The following is an 18095-nucleotide window of genomic DNA, read 5'->3' on the forward strand; positions in this document are numbered from 1 at the left end:
AAGTATTGAGATGAACTTTTGTTATTGACCAAATACTTATTTTCCACCATAATTTGTAAATAAATTCTTTAAAAATCAGACAGTGTGATTTCCTGGATTCTTTCCCCCATTCTGTCTCTCATAGTTGAAGTGTACCTATGATGAAAATTACAGGCCTCTCTCATCTTTTTAAGTGGGAGAACTTGCACAATTGGTGGCTGACTAAATACTTTTTTGCCCCACTGTATGGATATATGGATGGTGGCAGCAGCAGTCCGACAGAACCGATATAAAGTGCAGATACTCGACAGTGTTGGAAACAAATGGGTGAATTTCAGGGTGTATGCGCAGAACCAAAAGGCAACAAGATGGTGGGCATAAACCCTTGGACACTGCAAAGAAAATTAAAGTGGTCTAAACCCCTTGTATGAAGAGATGTACTGAATCATTTGTAACAGCACTTTTGTTTACCAGTGTGGTGGTTATTTCAAGTGCAGCATTTGTGGTTATTAACAGCACCAGCAGATACAGAAGTGTGTTTATTTTTTTCCCCAGCAAGAAAAAAGAGCCCTCTGTGGTCAAACGCCTACGTTCACACAATCTGAAAGATGTATTTTCCATTACGCTGCCTGTTAGGCCTCTTCACCCCTTATACTAGTGCACGTTTTGATAGAAGATACTTTTATGACAGAATAATAGGTTTTATTTCAGGTTTGTGCTGATTATTTGACCTGATAGTTGTTCATAGGAATAAACACTATACACTTCAAAACTATGTTTTTTGTTTGTTTGTTTGTTTTTATCAGGATGTATTGCATTAGGAATATTTATTGGATATACAGTTGTATGCAAAACTTTTGGCCACCCTGGCAAAATTACATATTTTATTGATTTTTTGAAGTAACCGTTGCAGCAAACTATAATTTTTTTTTATTTTTTATTTTTTTTGCAGTTGTTAATGAAGTTACTTTATATCTGATGAACTTAAAAAAAGGAAAAAGCAAAAAAGTAATTGTTGCATGTGCAAAACAAACATTTGCAGTATGGTGAAAGCCTTTATATATTATTACTTATTCATTTATACCATTAGTATGATATATAAAATCCATAACACAAAGGGTGTCAAAGAAATGGATTACTTTTGCATGAACATGCATTCTAATTTCACCTATACTTGAGCCTCTCACCTCGTTTGTAGATGACACTGAGGTTAAGCATGAGAACGAGAGTGAGCAGATAGAAATGAGAGGCGTCCAGCGCTGCACACTCCCTGATGCCCTTCACCACACCTGAAACATAAACCACAGTGTGTTGTGAAGGCAGAACAGGAAAAAAATTAACTGCATGGGTTGTGGCTGGAAACTGCCTTTTCTCAATAAAACCAAAGCACAATGTCTCTTTATAAAAAAAAACCTTTAATGAACCTTTACAGGCCACAGAGCTTCACTAGAGCTACTGTGGCTGCCAAACCTTCCACTCTAAAATACAGTGGTGGTCATCACATTATATTCCCTTTCTTATGAAAGTAGGATAAGTAAAACATTCCTCATACACTGAAATAATCCTGGAATATGAATGGACTGCATTTATAGCCTCCATTATAAAAAGTATGAAGTAATAGATTCATCACTCCGGACTTCAGATCATCATCAACACCAGACCATATCAGTGCTGGTAGATGTTGCAGTACAGTGTGATGTTGTCACAGGGTCTAACAGTCAGGATCACTGCAGGTGAAGAGTTCCAACCTGCTCTAGAGAAGCTTAGGAGAACATGAAATACATAGATAATCTTTTATTTATTTAACCATATAAACCAAAAAGAGCAGCACAGTGGTGCAGTGGGTAGCACTGATGCCTCACAGGTCCTCATAGATCCTGAGCTCAGGTTACTGTCTGTGTGGAGTTTCACATGTTCTCCATTTTCTTCACAAAAACATGCCAGTAGGTGGACTGTCCATCCATCCATCCTCTGTACTGCTTATCCTACACAGGGTTGCAGGGAGACTGGAGTCTATCCCAGGGAACTCGGGGCACAAGGCACGGGACACCCTGGACAGGGTACCAACCCATCACACACACTCACACACACACTGACACACCCATTCACTCACTACAGACAATTTAGAGATGCCAACGCATGTCTTTGGACTGGGGGAGGAAACTGGAGTACCCGGAGCAACCCCCAAAGCACAGAGAGAACATGCAGGCTCCATGCACACAGGGCAGAGGCGGGATTCGAATCCCCAACCCCGGAGGCATGAGGCTAACATGCTAACCACTAAGCCACTGTGCCCCCCGGGAAGTGGACCGGCTGTGCTAAATTGCCCCTAGGGGTGAATGAGTGTGTGCACGATGTATTCCTGCCCAGTCTTCTCAGGATAAGGTCCGTCACCTTACAGAAAATGTCATCATATCGACAGTTACACACATTTTTTAAAACGATAACGTATTAGAATGAGTGCATTAACATAAACCTGTGATTTGCAGCTGCACTACTGTCAGAGCTGCTGTTATAGAGAATTAATCAACACCTTCTGACCAATCATAATCCAGAATTCAACAGCACTGTGATGTATGCAATTTTAAATTAAATGGATTACATCACACATTATAGGGACTAAATGAGAACATTTAAAACTGGATGATAAGACTTACAATCTCAGTGTAAAATGTGCAATCATTGTAATCTTTTATAGTGTGTGTTTGTGTCTTTTATAGTGTGTGTTTGTGTCAGGATCTGCTGTGTCTAGGACAAAAACAGAGAAAATCTCATTCTGAATCTCTCAATCTAAATGTCTAAACCTCAGTTTGACTTCAACAGATCCTTTTGCATGTCATTACATAGTATACGATCTGTGTTATGTACATCATCTATGATAATCGCCTCTCTAATTAAAGAGAAATAATGTCTTTTATATTCTTTAACCCTTTACACACTGAATAAATTCAACCTGTAGGTGGCAGCAAAAGGATACTGTACTGTGCTACATTTCTGTATTACTGTCTACACCACTAACATACAGTAAAGATAAATCATTTATTTCCATCACAAGCCTTTATATTAAACTATTTAATGGCTGATTGTGGAGCTGCTTCTGTCGCACTGATATTACATGTTTTAGATCAATTACTTGCAACATTATTAAAAGGTACAAAAAAACATTATATTATTTCCCAGTATAGGAATATGGTGAAAATATGTCTACCAATAAGGTATACAGTCCCCTCTGATACTATTGGGACAGCACTTTTGGGTCAGTTCAATTATTATTTTTTTTTTTTTTTGCTGTAGACTGAAGACATTTGGGTTTGAGATCAAAAGATGAATATGAGAAGAGAGCATAGAATTTCAGCTTTTATTATTTTATTATTCCTGGTATTTATATGTAGATGTAAAGAAGGCTGAAAGAGGCTGAAAGAGGCTGCGGTAAAAGCCTGGAAAAGCATCACAAAAGAAGAAACCAACAGTTTGGTGATGTCAGTGAATCGTAGGCTTGATGTAGTTACTGCATGCAAGGGATATGCAACCAAGTATTGTCTTATTTACTTTGACGTACTTCAAATGAATTGGCCTTACACACGCATTTCATCACCATCTGACTATGGACAAGTCATATTCAATCTCAAAGCGCCATTCACTGCCTGTTTAAAGAAACACTGTGCGGTTCAAACTTAGTATTCCTCCTTACATTTCAATCTTATAGACAATGACAGAGTAAAGCTCTGTAAAAGCAGTACAAATCATGTGCAACTATTAGCAATATAAGGTCTATAAACCCTATAAAAGTACAGAAATAAAAGCAGGAAACTGCACCACACCTCTGTCCATGTGTTTATATAAAGCTTTATCCTTTTGTCTGGATTAAAAAAAAACAACAAAAAACAGCAATTCACCTTCAGGAATTCTTTTATTAGATATTGCTTATATCAGCCATTTATGTCTTATTGGCCTTTACACACAGTCCAGTGTTACATGTTACACAGGACTAAATTGTTGCTAATGTTTTCTGGGCCGTCAGGAGACACATGTGTAGGTCACAGAGGTCAAATCAGACAGCTGCAGGTCCACTTCCTGCACAGAGAAACATCTGATAATGTGACATTTTTTAGTCTGCTTTAATAGTGACATGATCTGAGCACTGCCTTCTATCAACTACATTTCCTTGTTTTTCTGCTACCTTCTCATCCGAGTCCCCGGTGAAAGAACACTTATCTGAAAAATAAGAGAATTCAACATAGACAAAGACAACAATCTCAGAAATGTCGAACACTACACAGCTTTTCACAATAACTAATGTTTTCATTACACGCATTCATTCTGCACTAGTGTACGAGGGCTGCTGCGTGACATGAAGTCACAACAGGAAGTGCAGTAAATAAAGGAAAATGTGTGTGACAGGGTGAACTGTGTGAATGTTGGTCTTTAAGCTGCAAGTTCTCACCTTGTAGACTGGAACAGTACAGAGAGGAGCAGGTGATGCTTATTGAAACAGAGACCACACACACACACGACAGGATTATAATAATAATAATAATAATAATATCTCCACAGTGTGCAGGAGGTGCAGACTGCTGTGTGTCTGAGTGATCAGTCTCACGATGTTGATCTTCTGAAACACGCAGAGGAGCACAGAGATATCAGTAAAGTATCAGAGCGGAAAGTGAGTCCGAAGACATTCTGCTCTTTTCTAACTGTGATTTAGTATTAAACACACACAACAATCAGGCTGTCTCCGATACACTGTGTAACATTAAACAACAACAAAACAATAATAACCCAAGCAAGAGAAAAGTATTTTCTGTTCTCTGTTTTAGCGGTCATCAAAGGCTTCATATTATATTTTGTTTTTATTAAACTCAATCATGAAATTGGAAAGTGAGTCACTATTTGAAACACTTATCTTCCACACTGAACCGATATTCTCACAGATAATTCAGTATATTCAACATCTAAAACCACATCAATACAGATTTTGAAATATTCGATTTTTTTAAAGTGCTTAATCCTGCCACATCGATCAGATTATCAGAGATGATAGTATCTTCTAAACAACTAAACCTTTCAAAGAACCCATTAAACTCTGAACATTGAATACATTTAGCCGTAATTTTAATGTTGCTCTTTAAGTTTTAGGTCTTTAGGTTTTTAAAGAAACCTTCAAGAAAATTAAGCAAGAGAGGAAATGAAGTCTGGAGTGTCAGATGCGCTAGATTTTACTTTTGTTTATAAAACTAATCCTTGAAATAATACCCAAAATGTTATAAATAATATTATGAGAAATAAATATACATACTAAAACAAAATCAAATAGCAATAATCAGACTGAATAAAGTATTGGCACCCACCTGGAAAGTTCAGTCTGATGGGTTTCCCAAACTGAATGTGTGTCGTTTTGTTTCGACCTCCACAGTAATAAAATCCCAGATCTGTCTCTCTAACTCCAATAATCACTAAACTGACTGAACTGCTGCTTTCTGTTATATCAAAGTGACTCTTGTTCACATTATAAGTGAAGAAAAAGGTTTTCTTCAGGTTCCCTTTTTCAGCAGATATCAGCAGCTTCACCTCCTCAGATCTCAGTCGATACCACAATATCTCAGAATAATTAGTGATGTTACAGAGCAGGGTGATGTTCTCTCCAGGATGGACAGATAAATGATCAGTTGAAAGGATCTGAAGGAGACACGGTGTAAAGAAAGCTGAAAGAACAACAGGAGAGCAGATTCATCATCACTGTCCAAACCAGCCTTAGTGCATTAATCCATTCCTGAACATTACTCACACTCCCACAGCTACAGTGGCTAATAACACTCATTTATAGTTTACTATCTATTTTGCTAATGTGTGTATGAACTCACCAAACAGCATCTGTAGAATAAATGTAGACAGGAGTTTGGCCATGTCTCACACACACCCTGCAGCACTCTGAGAAAAAGCGCTGATGTTTCACACTCAGTTTGTGGAGTTAAAAAAGAAAAAAAAACAGTGTGTGTTTCAGGCCTGGTTTTAGCCACATGGTCCTACATCCTGTTCTGTATTTTATCTGTCCAATAAACTGCTCACATCACGAAGGTACATATAGATCTGAGCACATTCAACATTTTAGCAGTTTATGTTCTTTACACAGATCTACCTACAATGCTAACCCCACCATGCTAACCCCGCCATGCTAACCCCACCATGCTAACCCCGCCTCTAACCTTACACCTTTCATACAAAGTGAGTTGAGCACCACGTGGACAAGTGAACGCTCCAGTGTGCTGTTCAGCTTAAATTATAATGCAACAACTTGCTCTGCTTTATAGTGACATGATCTCAGTTTGAACTTTCTATTAACTATTCATTCAATTGTCGGAGCACTGCTTTAGCTGAGCACTGGTTTAGCTGAAAAATTAAAGAAGCACAGTTCTCATGTGATTCTTGTATCATCAAGGCAGCAGGCTACAAATCAGTTCATAAATGCTACAGCTAAATCGTACATAATGGCACCTCTGGTTACATAATTTTTAAGCCCAATTTTTTATAAAGTAAAGCTGACTTTTTGTGATTAATTAAAGGACAAAATCCTGTGGGTCTCCACTGAAGAGATTTTCTTTTTATTAAATTAATTCGGCTTTGTTGGAATTATACACAGACAAGTATTCAGTACAACACAATGCTTTCTTCACATATCCTAAAAGGGAAGGAAGATGAGGGCTACTGGTGGTGTTAACCACACGGTCTGAACAGGACATAGCACACAGCTGAACAGAAACATGAGCTCAGACCTTTACTCAGAATTCAGAGACGCTATAAATACCATTTCTGAAACGTCTTTAAATGAAAACTGACCACAGCTTTTTAGAATAATTCTCACATATCTATCTATTTAATGAAACTTATTAAAAATTATTGTACTAAATGTTGTGGTCAGATGTAGACCAGATCATAGCAGGTTCTCTGTGACGTGGTGATTCATGCTGTTAAATAGTTTCTGGGCCTTCAGGAGACTCTTGTGTAGGTCACACAGGTCAAATCAGCAGTGTGTTGCAGCTTGACTTCCTGCAGAGAGACACACAGGAGCAGCAGAGAACTGTTTTATAACATCGTGTGGAGTTCAACTAATGATGCTTTACTTTAATAATGAGAAGAGTTTCTGACTCTGTTCACTAGGATTCATCAGGAGGGTTTGAGGTACCTTCTCGATCAGGTCTCTACTGCTAACACACTTGTCTGGAAGAAAACAGAATTCAATCCACATAAAATTCTGTCATAATTGACCTTAACAGCATTTATACTGCTGGTTTCATTCAGTCATTAGATGCACACACATTCATCAGACACACACACTTATTAGAAACACACACACTCATTAGACACGTGCAGTCGAGTGTTAGTTTTGCTCTGTAACAGGAAGGATGATAAATAAGGGAAAGTGGATCTACATAGTTCTCACCTTGGTTCCTGGAACAGAACACACACATGCAGATGGTGATTATAAGAGCAGCCACTGAACACACACACAGTAGGATTAGGATTATAATCCAGAAGGGTCCAGATCCTGCAGACTGTTCAGTATAAGGAAGCTCAGATGAGTTACCTGACTCGTGATTTTGATCATCTGAAACACAAACACACAGTGACACAGAGATCTCAGTAAAGTACAGAGAAAGGCCTGATCTGTAGGATTAAACAGGAAAGTCTACAAGTCGTATATGTTTTTATGTTAAACACTCTCACACTCACACTCACGAAGCTGACTCCCACTTTTCAGTCATATTTCAGACTGCTGGGATCACTGATATATATCTCTTAATCATTTCCGCAGAAATGTGAGAGACACTAAAGCACTTACAGCATCTAAGCACTACAGTAATCTGATATTACCAGAGATTATTAACAGATTTAAACATCATTAATATTTACAACCACAAACATTTCTTTACCTTTTTAAAATCTCTTTACAGGTTTTCTGTGTGTTTTACCATTTATAAAAAGCAACTACTGTGTGATGCTGTTACAGTAAAATACTGAGTGACGGGGTGGTGTGATGGAGTGGAGTTACTGTTACCATCCAGAAGCTGATTATTTTCTTATAACACCACACCCCGAGTGTTTTATTTTTATTATCTTTTTATAGTTATGTTTAATGTTGTGGAATGTCCAGGAAACAAGTTAGACAAAAAACACAGCTTGTCATGTTATCAAGAACCCGTGAAGCATAAACTCCTCTGTCCTGAAGATGTCGGAAAAGTTGCAGCTTTACCTCTGACTGTTACAAAGCGCTGACACTGGAGACTCCTTTCTTAAATGATAAATAAACATCTCTTTACAGAAACATCACCATATCAACAATTACACACGTTTTTAATCAGTTTATGTGCAGCGTCCCCATGAATGAGCTGTTACTATAGAAAAAATAACGTATTAGAACGAGCGCATTAATATAAACCTGTGATTTGCAGCTGCACTAGTGTCAGAGCTGCTGTTATAGAGAATTAATCAACACCTTCTGACCAATCACAATGCAGAATTCAGCAGTGCTCTGATACAAGTACTAAATAATAATAATACATCTTAAATAATCAAGATAATTATTAACATTGCAGTAATTCAGTATGTAAATATAAACACAAAAACTAAATGCACTATCAACAAGCAACGTAAATAAAGTATTGGCACCCACCTGGAAAGTTCAGTCTGATGAGTTTCCCAAACTGAATATGTGTCGCGTCGTTTCGACCTCCGCAGTAATAAAATCCCAGATCTGTCTCTCTAACTCCAATAATCACTAAACTGACTGAACTGCTGCTTTCTGTTAGATCAAAGTGACGCTCATCTACATTATAAACAACATAAAAGTGTTTGTCCAGTTTCCTTTGTTTGGCCGATATAAGCTGCCTCACATCTGCTGAGTTCATCTGATACCACGATATCTCTGAATAATAAGTGATGCTACAGAGCAGAGTGATGTTTTGTCCAGGATCAACAGATATGAGATCAGCTGAAATGATCTGAACGAGACTCAGGAGCCCTGAAAGAACAACACCACATTGAGCGAGAAGATTCATCATCACTCTGTAAAATTAAACACACAGCTGCATTATTTAACTCATGGAATAAAATTCAGCAGAACTTTATCTCATTAAAAACCTTTACACTACCACTAAGACACATTTAGGTCCCACTGAGATATCAATATTATTTATATAATGTCCTTTTAGAGAACCTTAAACACTATTTGGGTAAATATAAGTATATAAACTCACCAATCAGCAGCTGTAGAATAAACAGGAGCTTGGCCATTTCTCACACTTCCTCTACTGACACGTGCATAAATAAAAGTCCTGTCTGTTCAAAATGATTTAATGGAGTTGAGTGTGTTACAGGTTTCTTCCTGTAACACAAATGGCTTTACCACAACAACGGACATCCTGTTCTACAGTCCGTGTCCAACAAACTGCTACAATAACTGGTTATAATTATTACTGCTCAGAAATCACATACAGACTCAATAATTGATCTAGTCAGTAATATAATTCAGTAAAAGTTACTACAGTCTGAGTAGAGTGTGAGTTTGTAAGTACTGAGAAGAAAATTGTCCTCCTCTGGACAGATTTAATCAAAAGTCTATGTAACATCCTTCACTCCTTTCTCATTGTTATGGTTCCTTACCAGTGTCATGTACTGTAGAGGAGATTTTTTCTATCAGCTGTTTACAGATGCTATAATGTAAGAGAGAACAGGAACTAACTTGTCTCATGAACATTCAACAATAACTAAAAATGGATAAAAAGTCTAACATGTCATTCTATAATAGATAATAAATTGTAATCATTGGAAAATTGCCATGGTATAAGAGAAATAAAACACTTGGAGCCATGTTCCTATAGGAAAATAATCAACTTCGAGGTGCTAACATTAACACCGCTTCATCACATCACCCTGTCAATGATTACTCCTTCATTCCTTATGTATTATATCATTTTAATTATGTAAAGATGCATCTTTTTACATCCACTTTAGATAAATGTGCAATGTTTAATTTAGTCATGTAATATTCATTATATTCCTGCGAACATCTTGTTGTTTGGCTGGAACCTTTGGCTGGTGCATTTGGTTGTGATTCTGCAGATTAAATCACACAGCCTTCATTACAACGATTCTAATACCTAATAAACCTAACATCTTTTCTTTAACGACATACAAATATTCTCTCTAACATTAAAGTTTTTTGTTAAGTAACAGGAAATAAATTTAAAAAATGCTCTTTTTTACTGACACAGTATTGCAGAAGACATAAAATATTTATTTGAGACAGAATTTTACAATTTAAAAAAGGTAGGGTGCCAAGACTTTTGTACAGTACTGTATACATAAGAACAACGCTTCAACCCTCTTAGTCTTGAACCTTATTTTCCTGTCAATATGAAACTCTATAAAAGCTGGAGTAAGTGACTTAAGAAGTAGCTGATGAGAAAGATTTAACATGAGAAAAGATATTAATACGGCTTCTAAACATCTAATAAAGTATTGTTACTGACCTGGAAAGTTCAGTCTGATGAGTTTCCCAAACTGAATGTGTGTCGTGTCGTTTCGACCTCCGCAGTAATAAAATCCCAGATCTGTCTCTCTAACTCCAGTAATCACTAAACCGACTGAACTACTGCTTTCTGTTATATCAAAGTGACTCTCGTCCACATTATACTGAATATAAAAGTCTTTATCCAGTTTTGTTCTTTCAGCTGATATGAGCTGTTCCAGTTCCTGAGATCTCAGTCGATACCAAACCATCTCAGAATAATGAGCGACGTTACAGTGTAGAGTGATGTTTTCTCCAGGATGAACAGATTTGTAATCAGTTGAAATGATCTGAAGGAAACCCAGTCTAAAGAAATCTGAAAGACACGAATAGCGATTAATCACGTACGACTGTTTATAGCTGCTTTAACATAAGCGTCAACAGGAACTAACTTTAGTGGATCTTCCCCAACATTAAATGTAACTATAAATAGATAAAACGTTTGAAATGTTGTTCTCTAATAACTTTTAAAAATAGTAAATGATATCAAACTGCTGTGATATAACAGGAATAAAACACTTGCTGTTATGGGAAAATAATAAATTCCAGATTGGTAACATTAACAGCACTTCATCACACCACACTATCACTCAGTATTTTACTATAACAGCACAACACACACATTTAGAGACAGATTTACTCTACAGGTTATCTCTACACTGTCACTATCAAGCTTTCTATCTCACACATAGTGCACTTACTGCTTTAGAGTGTGTATTAGAAGTTCTAAAGATAAACTATTATTTATAATTTGCTTTTATCCAGTAATTTACTAATGTATATGAACTCACCGAAGAGCAGCGGTAGAATAAACACATGCAGGTATTCGGCCATTTCACACGTACGTCCTCCAGTAAACTTGTGATGTTCGATTAAACTCTTCTATTTCTAGTGTGTGTTCTCACTACCGTTCCCTTTCAGCTCTTTTAGCCACAACTCGCTACATCCTGTTCCATTAACATGTCCAATAAGCTGCTGACATCGTCTGTCTTATTAACCCTAACCCCACCATGCTAACCCCACCATGCTAACCCCACCATGCTAACCCCACCATGCTAACCCCGCCTCTAACCTTATCCTTCTTAACCTTTCATACAAAGTGAGCTGTGCACCATGTTATGGTTTTGCGAGTCTGAAACCCTGTTGGTAATTGTACAGGAACCCTGGAGCAGTTCAGCGGATCTCTGAAAGTCCTGGGATTTAAACTCAGAACCTTCCAGTCACACAACCAGCACCTCTATCACTGTTTTATTTCTGAGATTCATTCTTCGTTTCTGTTTTATTTAGCTTGTCTTTCTGCTAACAGTGGAGACCTGGTTATTATTATGCTAAATGTATTAGTAATTCACACGGACAAGTGAAAGCTCTCTGCTACCTTCACCCCTGCTGTCCACTTAAAGCAGGACGATATTCTAGACAAGATGCTGTGTGTTGTTTTTGGAGTTGTGCTGTACGTTTGAGCCGAGGTCGAGTGTCATCTAACGTGTCTGAGTGGTAGATAAAATTATATAACTGACTCCTACTGATGGAGAAGTCCTGACAGCATGTAAGGATTGAACCGTGATGAGTCTGAGGTAGCGAGATTCTGGCATTGAACAGCCTGAAAAGTCACATGACTGCCATCTTGCATAAATTCCACCCTCTTCCCGATGAATGAACTCCAGTCTTTTTTTTCTTAAACAAGCAACAGCTGGAAAAGGGAATACTGTGTGGAAAGATGCATATCCAAAAATGCACAGATGAAGCAAGTTTATTGCTAATGAGCATGAGGACATGAGGGACATATACATTCGAGAAAGTACAGAAAGAGTTTGCAGAACCAGTACAGCTAGAGCCATTAATAATTCATTCATGTGATGAACTAAATTTAAAACAAATCTCCAAAACTATTTAAAAATGATTTCTAGCTCAATATTATCATACTGGTGTCCAAACACCTATTTTGATTTCAGGAGCACTTTAAATACACACCTTGCACTCTGAACCCAAATAGACACGTACACACCTCAACAAAAAAGCCATTTAAACATGATAAATACGCGTATAGGGAATGTAGAGTACAGAAACTGTTGAAGGTCTGTTTCTCATGGCAGAGCGATGAAGCCATGCAGTTCTGTGCTGATGTTAATAACCACACAACATGAACAGGAAGTAGCCCACAACTGGGTAGAAGAAAAAAACAGATCAGGACGTACCTTCTGAATACAGAGGCACTCACTCAGTAATCTTACTGCTTTAAATAATGAAGTGGAATCAGAGGGACATAAAATCACTGATCAGCTGTACAGTGAATATCACCATGACTGATTGTAACTGTTAATTTACACTTTGATTCACTGTCACAGAAATCAGAATGAAAATCTGATGAGTTAGTACTGTGTGTGTGTGTGTGTGTGTGTGTGTGGTGTGTGTGTGTGTGTGTGTGTGTGTGAGTGTGTGTACGTGCGCTTTTGTATTAAACGTTGTGGTCTGACCTGCGGCAGATCATAACAGGACCTTTTTTTGTGACTTGTCACTCTGGTAAACATTAAACATTTAAATAGTAATAGCTCTCATTATTACAGTTTATATCACAGTGCTGTTAAATTCTGGATTGTGATTGGTCCAAAGGTGTTGATTAATTTCCTATAACAGCAGCTCTGACAGTAGTGCAGCTGCAAATCACAGGTTTATATTAATGCGCTCGTTCTAATATGTTATCGTTTCTATAGTAACAGCTCGTTCACAGGGACTCGTACGGCACATAAACAGATTAAAAACATAAGGAAATGTTCCAGTAAGGAGATGTTTATTTAACACTGATGGAAGGAGTCTCCAGTGTCAGCGCTTTGTAACAGTCAGAGGTAAAGCTGTAACTTTTCCGACATCTTCAGGACAGAGGAGTTTACGCTTTTTACGGTTTCTCAGTAACGTGACAAGCTGTGTTTTTTTGTCTTAACTTCAAGAGAGAGAAAAAATACAGGCTGGTGAGGGAACGACTGTTTATAGCTGCTATAACGTAAGTGAGAACAGGAACTAACTGGTTTCGTGGACTTTCCACAACATTAAATATGACTATAAATCGATAAAAAGCATGGCATGTCATTCGTTAATAAATTAAATGTAATTGTGGGTAAACTGTAGTGTTATATGATGAATATATTGGTGTGTAAGTGGTGATTGCTGAAGTTTACACTGTGCATCCTGGAGCAAAATACACAAATGCAGATTTCGCTACACAGAACACTCAGTGTGTAAATGCTCTGATGGGGGATTATACGGAAAACCTTTATCTAGACTTCAGAAAGCTAACAAAACACACTACTGTGGTTCTGAGGACTTGTTTTGATCAAGCACTGACACCACAGTGACACTAAACCCACATGCGCTGAACAGGAAATAACCCACACCTGAATAAAATACATTAGGTTAGACTGTTTTTTTATCAGAACTCGGACACTTAACAGACTTTGCTGAATATTCTCATCTGCTATGTTCAGTGAGGAGTAATAACAACATGCTGTAATGTTTAACATGTCTATTATAATTCTATAATTTCTTATAATAATGATGTTTTGGTACTGTTACATCTAGTATCATAATTTGCTGTCAGGTTTAACAGACTGTAATGAAATCTAAAGAGTTTTACAGGGATGAGAAAAAAGATTTAATCCTCCATCAGAATCTGATGACTGACATTTAATCTCTCTTTAAATACACGTAAAGTTCAAGACCTGTCCCGGTTTGTGGACTGAGGGCTGCGTCTCAATCAGCTCCTTAGTGCAGTATTCAGGGCGCTGATCAGGAAGTCGGCCATTTTAAGGGCTGCGTCTCAATCGCAAAATCCTTCCAGTGCACTGGAACATTCACTTCCTAAAAAAATCCCACAATGCACTGCAAAAAAACAGCATGGATGCTCGCTATGTTCCCTTACTGGAAATGACATCATGTTTTCTGAAGCCTCTCAGCTCGAAAAAAATGGCGGATAAACTCTCAGCCAACTTCATCTACAAATGGAAGCAGCTTGTTATCATTGTTGTAGCTCTCAGATGATTACTCACGTTAGCGATTTTTAACTTTATTTGATGTTCTGCATACAGTTTGTTTGAGTCTAAAGACTTTAACTGTTTAATTATTTTTAAAATTCCACTAGCTAGCCTACGATCCTGCATGAAGCACCATGTCAGAAACACATGTGATTAAGCTAACAAATGTATATGCCATATAAAATTTAAATATTTTATATGTTTGGGTTTTTATAGTGACTGATGAGGAAATGAGAAGGCGAGAGCAGGAACAGCTGTTCACCGGCAGCCGAAAAAGTGCCAGAGATGTCTGGAAGCGAGGAACGTTATCCATAAACAACCACATTTAATTCAAGTCTGTTTGCATCTGTTAAGAGTGTTGAAGTAGCAAATCTGTTCACAACGACAAAACCTGTAAAACAGATCACCTTTACGTTCAACTTCTGCAACGTTATTTCTGTTTTTGTGCAAGCTGTTAAACTTTGAGCGTGATGGTGAGATGATTATTTAATATAGACCTGGAAAAGAGGTGATGAAGAATAATTAAAGCAAGTATATCTTTGTGTGTTTATTTCACTTATGTCTGTTTAGATGCAGAATTGAAGAGATGAGGCTTGATGAGATGAGGCGAGCTTTCCCCACAGCGGACAAGCTGGAAGTGGGAAAACTTAAAAAAAAGACATACAAGGAAGGTTGTCTGATTAAACACATCAACATTGTTTATTTCTGATAAATATCTTAACATCATTGGTTTCAAAAACATCATATTAGGGAACTAAAATGTGACAACAAGCTTTAAAACTATCCTGGCGTGAGAACCGAGAAAACAGAGAACCCTTCTGTGACAGGAAGTGAGCAGCCAGCGCCATCTAGCGAGGACAGGAGCACACTAGATCAGGGAAGAGAGGAGAGGAGGCAGAAAAAGAGAAGGAGTGAGGACCTGATTCAACAATTCCTCATGGAGGAAGAAGAATTGGCAGTTAGCAGTTAGCAATTAGCAGTTAGACTCACATCTACAGGAACAGGAGTGATGCTCAGTGTGCTGTCAGGACGGTTCAGACACTACCTTTCCCCTGAGGTCTTCACCACTCCAGTGTCCCTCTGCTTCATCTACTGCCCCTTTATCATCATTTGGTTCTGGTGTTTCTTCACTGTTCTTCATTTCTTCATTGTATGACTTTCTTTCTTCTACTGAACACAAACAAAGATTTTTAAAATAATATTTCAGCTCTGTAGGTCCACAATTCAAGTGAAAAGGTGCCGATATTTTGATGCTGTGCTTTTCTGAAAAGTCCTTTTTTACCATCACTCTCCACTTTCACTTTTACGTTCTTCTTTTGTTTCTGGTGATTTGCATTCTTCCTGCATATGGCCACCTTTATGGTAAATTGGAAAATTTATGGTATCTGATGAACCATTTATAGACTCAGATATTGATCCGTTTCTCACCTGCACCTATCAGATCGCTTCAGAAGATACAGATTTAACCAGTGGAGTGGTATGGATTACTTTTTTGCTGTGTTTATGTGCATTTTGGAGCTTCACAGGTGTTGCCACCATTCACTTGCATTTTAAGGAGCAACAGAGCAGAGATATTTTTCTAAAAATCTTCATTTGTGTTTAAAGGTTTTGCAGATGAACAATGTGTGCGTAAGTAAAGCTTTCTTAGCCACCATTTCATACTTAACCTCGACGTCGTTGTGAGCTTGTTCCTATGACGGTGGGGGCAAAGCTGTGGTGGACCTCCAGGGCTTTACAGAATATCGAGCGCCACCTGGACTTCACCTGGACTTCACCTGGACTTCTGTTCAACCTGTTGATTGTAATAATTTTTTGCCACATAACAACTAAACAGAGAAAGGTGAGTATTACTGAGTAGTGTGACCAAAAGCCTACCACTACAACTATTAACCTTGGCTGGCTGAGGCATGAGTAACCGCCATCAGCTAGAATGTTATAGCTTTCTGGGGGGGTTTTCTGCTGGGTGTAAAAAGGGCTATTTTCAAGGGCACCTGGGAATCATTTACAGACGCTGAATATCCCACGAAAATCAAAAATTTCATTTTTTGGTCCCACATGGCCTGGCGATTAATGAACTGGAAGAGTTTCCTGTTGAGGTAACATGCAGCATCCTCACTCGGTGGTTTAATCCTGACCTACAAATTATGTAGAAAAAAGGGTTTTGATTAAGATGCTTGAAGAGATCACTCATAAATGAACATTGCAATTATTCACATTTATGTTGTTCCAATCCATATGACGTTAATTCATCCGTGGAACGCAAAAGGACAGAATGTCGGCACTGACTTTTGTGCTCCATGGAGCAACAACATGAGGGTGAGTAAGTGATTACAGAATTTTCATTTTCATGTTTATTATCCCTTTAAGTTCACAGATTGTGTTGTAATAATAGGGCAGTGAGATGAACTGTAAATCTGCATATCTGACTCTTCATTGGTCATCACTGTGCATTACATTTATTTGTTGATTGATTGTGAAGGTTGATCAGTTTACAGAACATGCAGAGCACCCACATGGCACCCATCAATCCTGCCAACAGCATTTTGAAAAAATCCAGAAAATGCAAGTTCAGCAAAACCTCAGCCAATGATGGGAAGGTGGTCTGGCTGTGGAAAGGCAATTACTCTGCCAAGCCGTCTTCATAGGACCTAGTAGAGTCAAGTTAATATAAACTGAAAAGAAAGTGTTGACACTGTAGGCTGAATTACAGTTCGATCCTGTGCACTGTAGCCTGTGGGATGTGAAATGTATTGGCCACTAGTCTTCTATTTCTTGTTGTGGTGAAATTTCTGGAACACTGTTACCGTTTAGCACCATTTCTACATTTAGGAATAAAAGTTGTGCCCTGAGAAGGCCATTAGTTTGCTTCAGAAGCGCTTCTGAAGTTCATTACGCGTTCCTTTTCACTGTTCCTGGGTGAAAACAACACGATTAAGAAATACAGTCAACCGTTCTTACCACAGAAAACAAAATGGCATCTCTTTCTCTCTCCCTTACAGTTTCACGGGCGTGTGTTGCCTAGCAACGCAGAGGGCAGTGGCGCGAGCGGTCATCACGTTCTCTACCGTCCCTCAGTGACATGATATCTTCTGTACATTTAACTCCGTAAATCACTTTATGTAGTAAAAATAAATAACCAGAATCTGAATATGAACAATTTATTCTGTGAAGTATCACCTGAATCGCACAAGGGGCTCGGACACATCTCCAGTGACGTCTATAATTCAGATTAAACCCCAATAATATTTTCATCCATAATATTTTTTCACCATGTACTGAGGCTGCCATCCAATCAGAGCGAGGCAGGCTGTCGTGCTGCTTTTTCATTGGTCAGCACTACATGAGCCAAACTAAAGGGTAATAAACAAATATTATTGGTGTTTTTTTTTAAGTTTTAGATAAACACAAGTTAGATTTCTGCATTCCTGCGTCACTGATGCTTGAAATAATCCACATTTCTGGGATTCAAAATGAACATCATGTATAACAAGATCAACTAAATGTTTCCAAACCACCCGGGTCCTAAA

The 18095-nt window shown here is 38.0% G+C and overlaps 1 protein-coding gene across 1 annotated transcript; it reads right to left on the minus strand.

Annotated features, from left to right (window-relative positions):
- Positions 1-3870: 3870 nt before the first annotated feature.
- LOC117598061 (uncharacterized) lies at positions 3871-11538 on the minus strand. Its single transcript, XM_034307457.2, has 10 exons — positions 11335-11538; positions 10506-10859; positions 8648-9686; positions 7418-7582; positions 7160-7194; positions 5841-7023; positions 5328-5681; positions 4424-4591; positions 4160-4194; positions 3871-4053 (listed from the first exon to the last, which is right to left on the minus strand). The coding sequence occupies exons 6-10, from the start codon at positions 5881-5883 to the stop codon at positions 3997-3999; spliced, it is 657 nt and encodes a 218-aa protein (XP_034163348.2). The 5' UTR covers positions 5884-7023; positions 7160-7194; positions 7418-7582; positions 8648-9686; positions 10506-10859; positions 11335-11538; the 3' UTR covers positions 3871-3996.
- Between the last annotated feature and the right edge of the window lie 6557 nt (positions 11539-18095).

The sequence above is a fragment of the Pangasianodon hypophthalmus genome, chromosome 9 (genome assembly GCF_027358585.1).
Source record: "Pangasianodon hypophthalmus isolate fPanHyp1 chromosome 9, fPanHyp1.pri, whole genome shotgun sequence".
NCBI classification, from domain to species: domain Eukaryota; kingdom Metazoa; phylum Chordata; class Actinopteri; order Siluriformes; family Pangasiidae; genus Pangasianodon; species Pangasianodon hypophthalmus.

Coding starts and splice junctions, on each gene's coding strand:
- LOC117598061 (XM_034307457.2), bottom strand. CDS start 5,883: ATGGCCAAACTCCTGTCTACATTTATTCTACAGATGCTGTTTG. Junction 5,682..5,840: donor TATTCTACAGATGCTGTTTG/GTGAGTTCATAC, acceptor TTGTTCTTTCAG/CTTTCTTTACACCGTGTCTC. Junction 4,592..5,327: donor CATCAGACTGAACTTTCCAG/GTGGGTGCCAAT, acceptor TGCGTGTTTCAG/AAGATCAACATCGTGAGACT.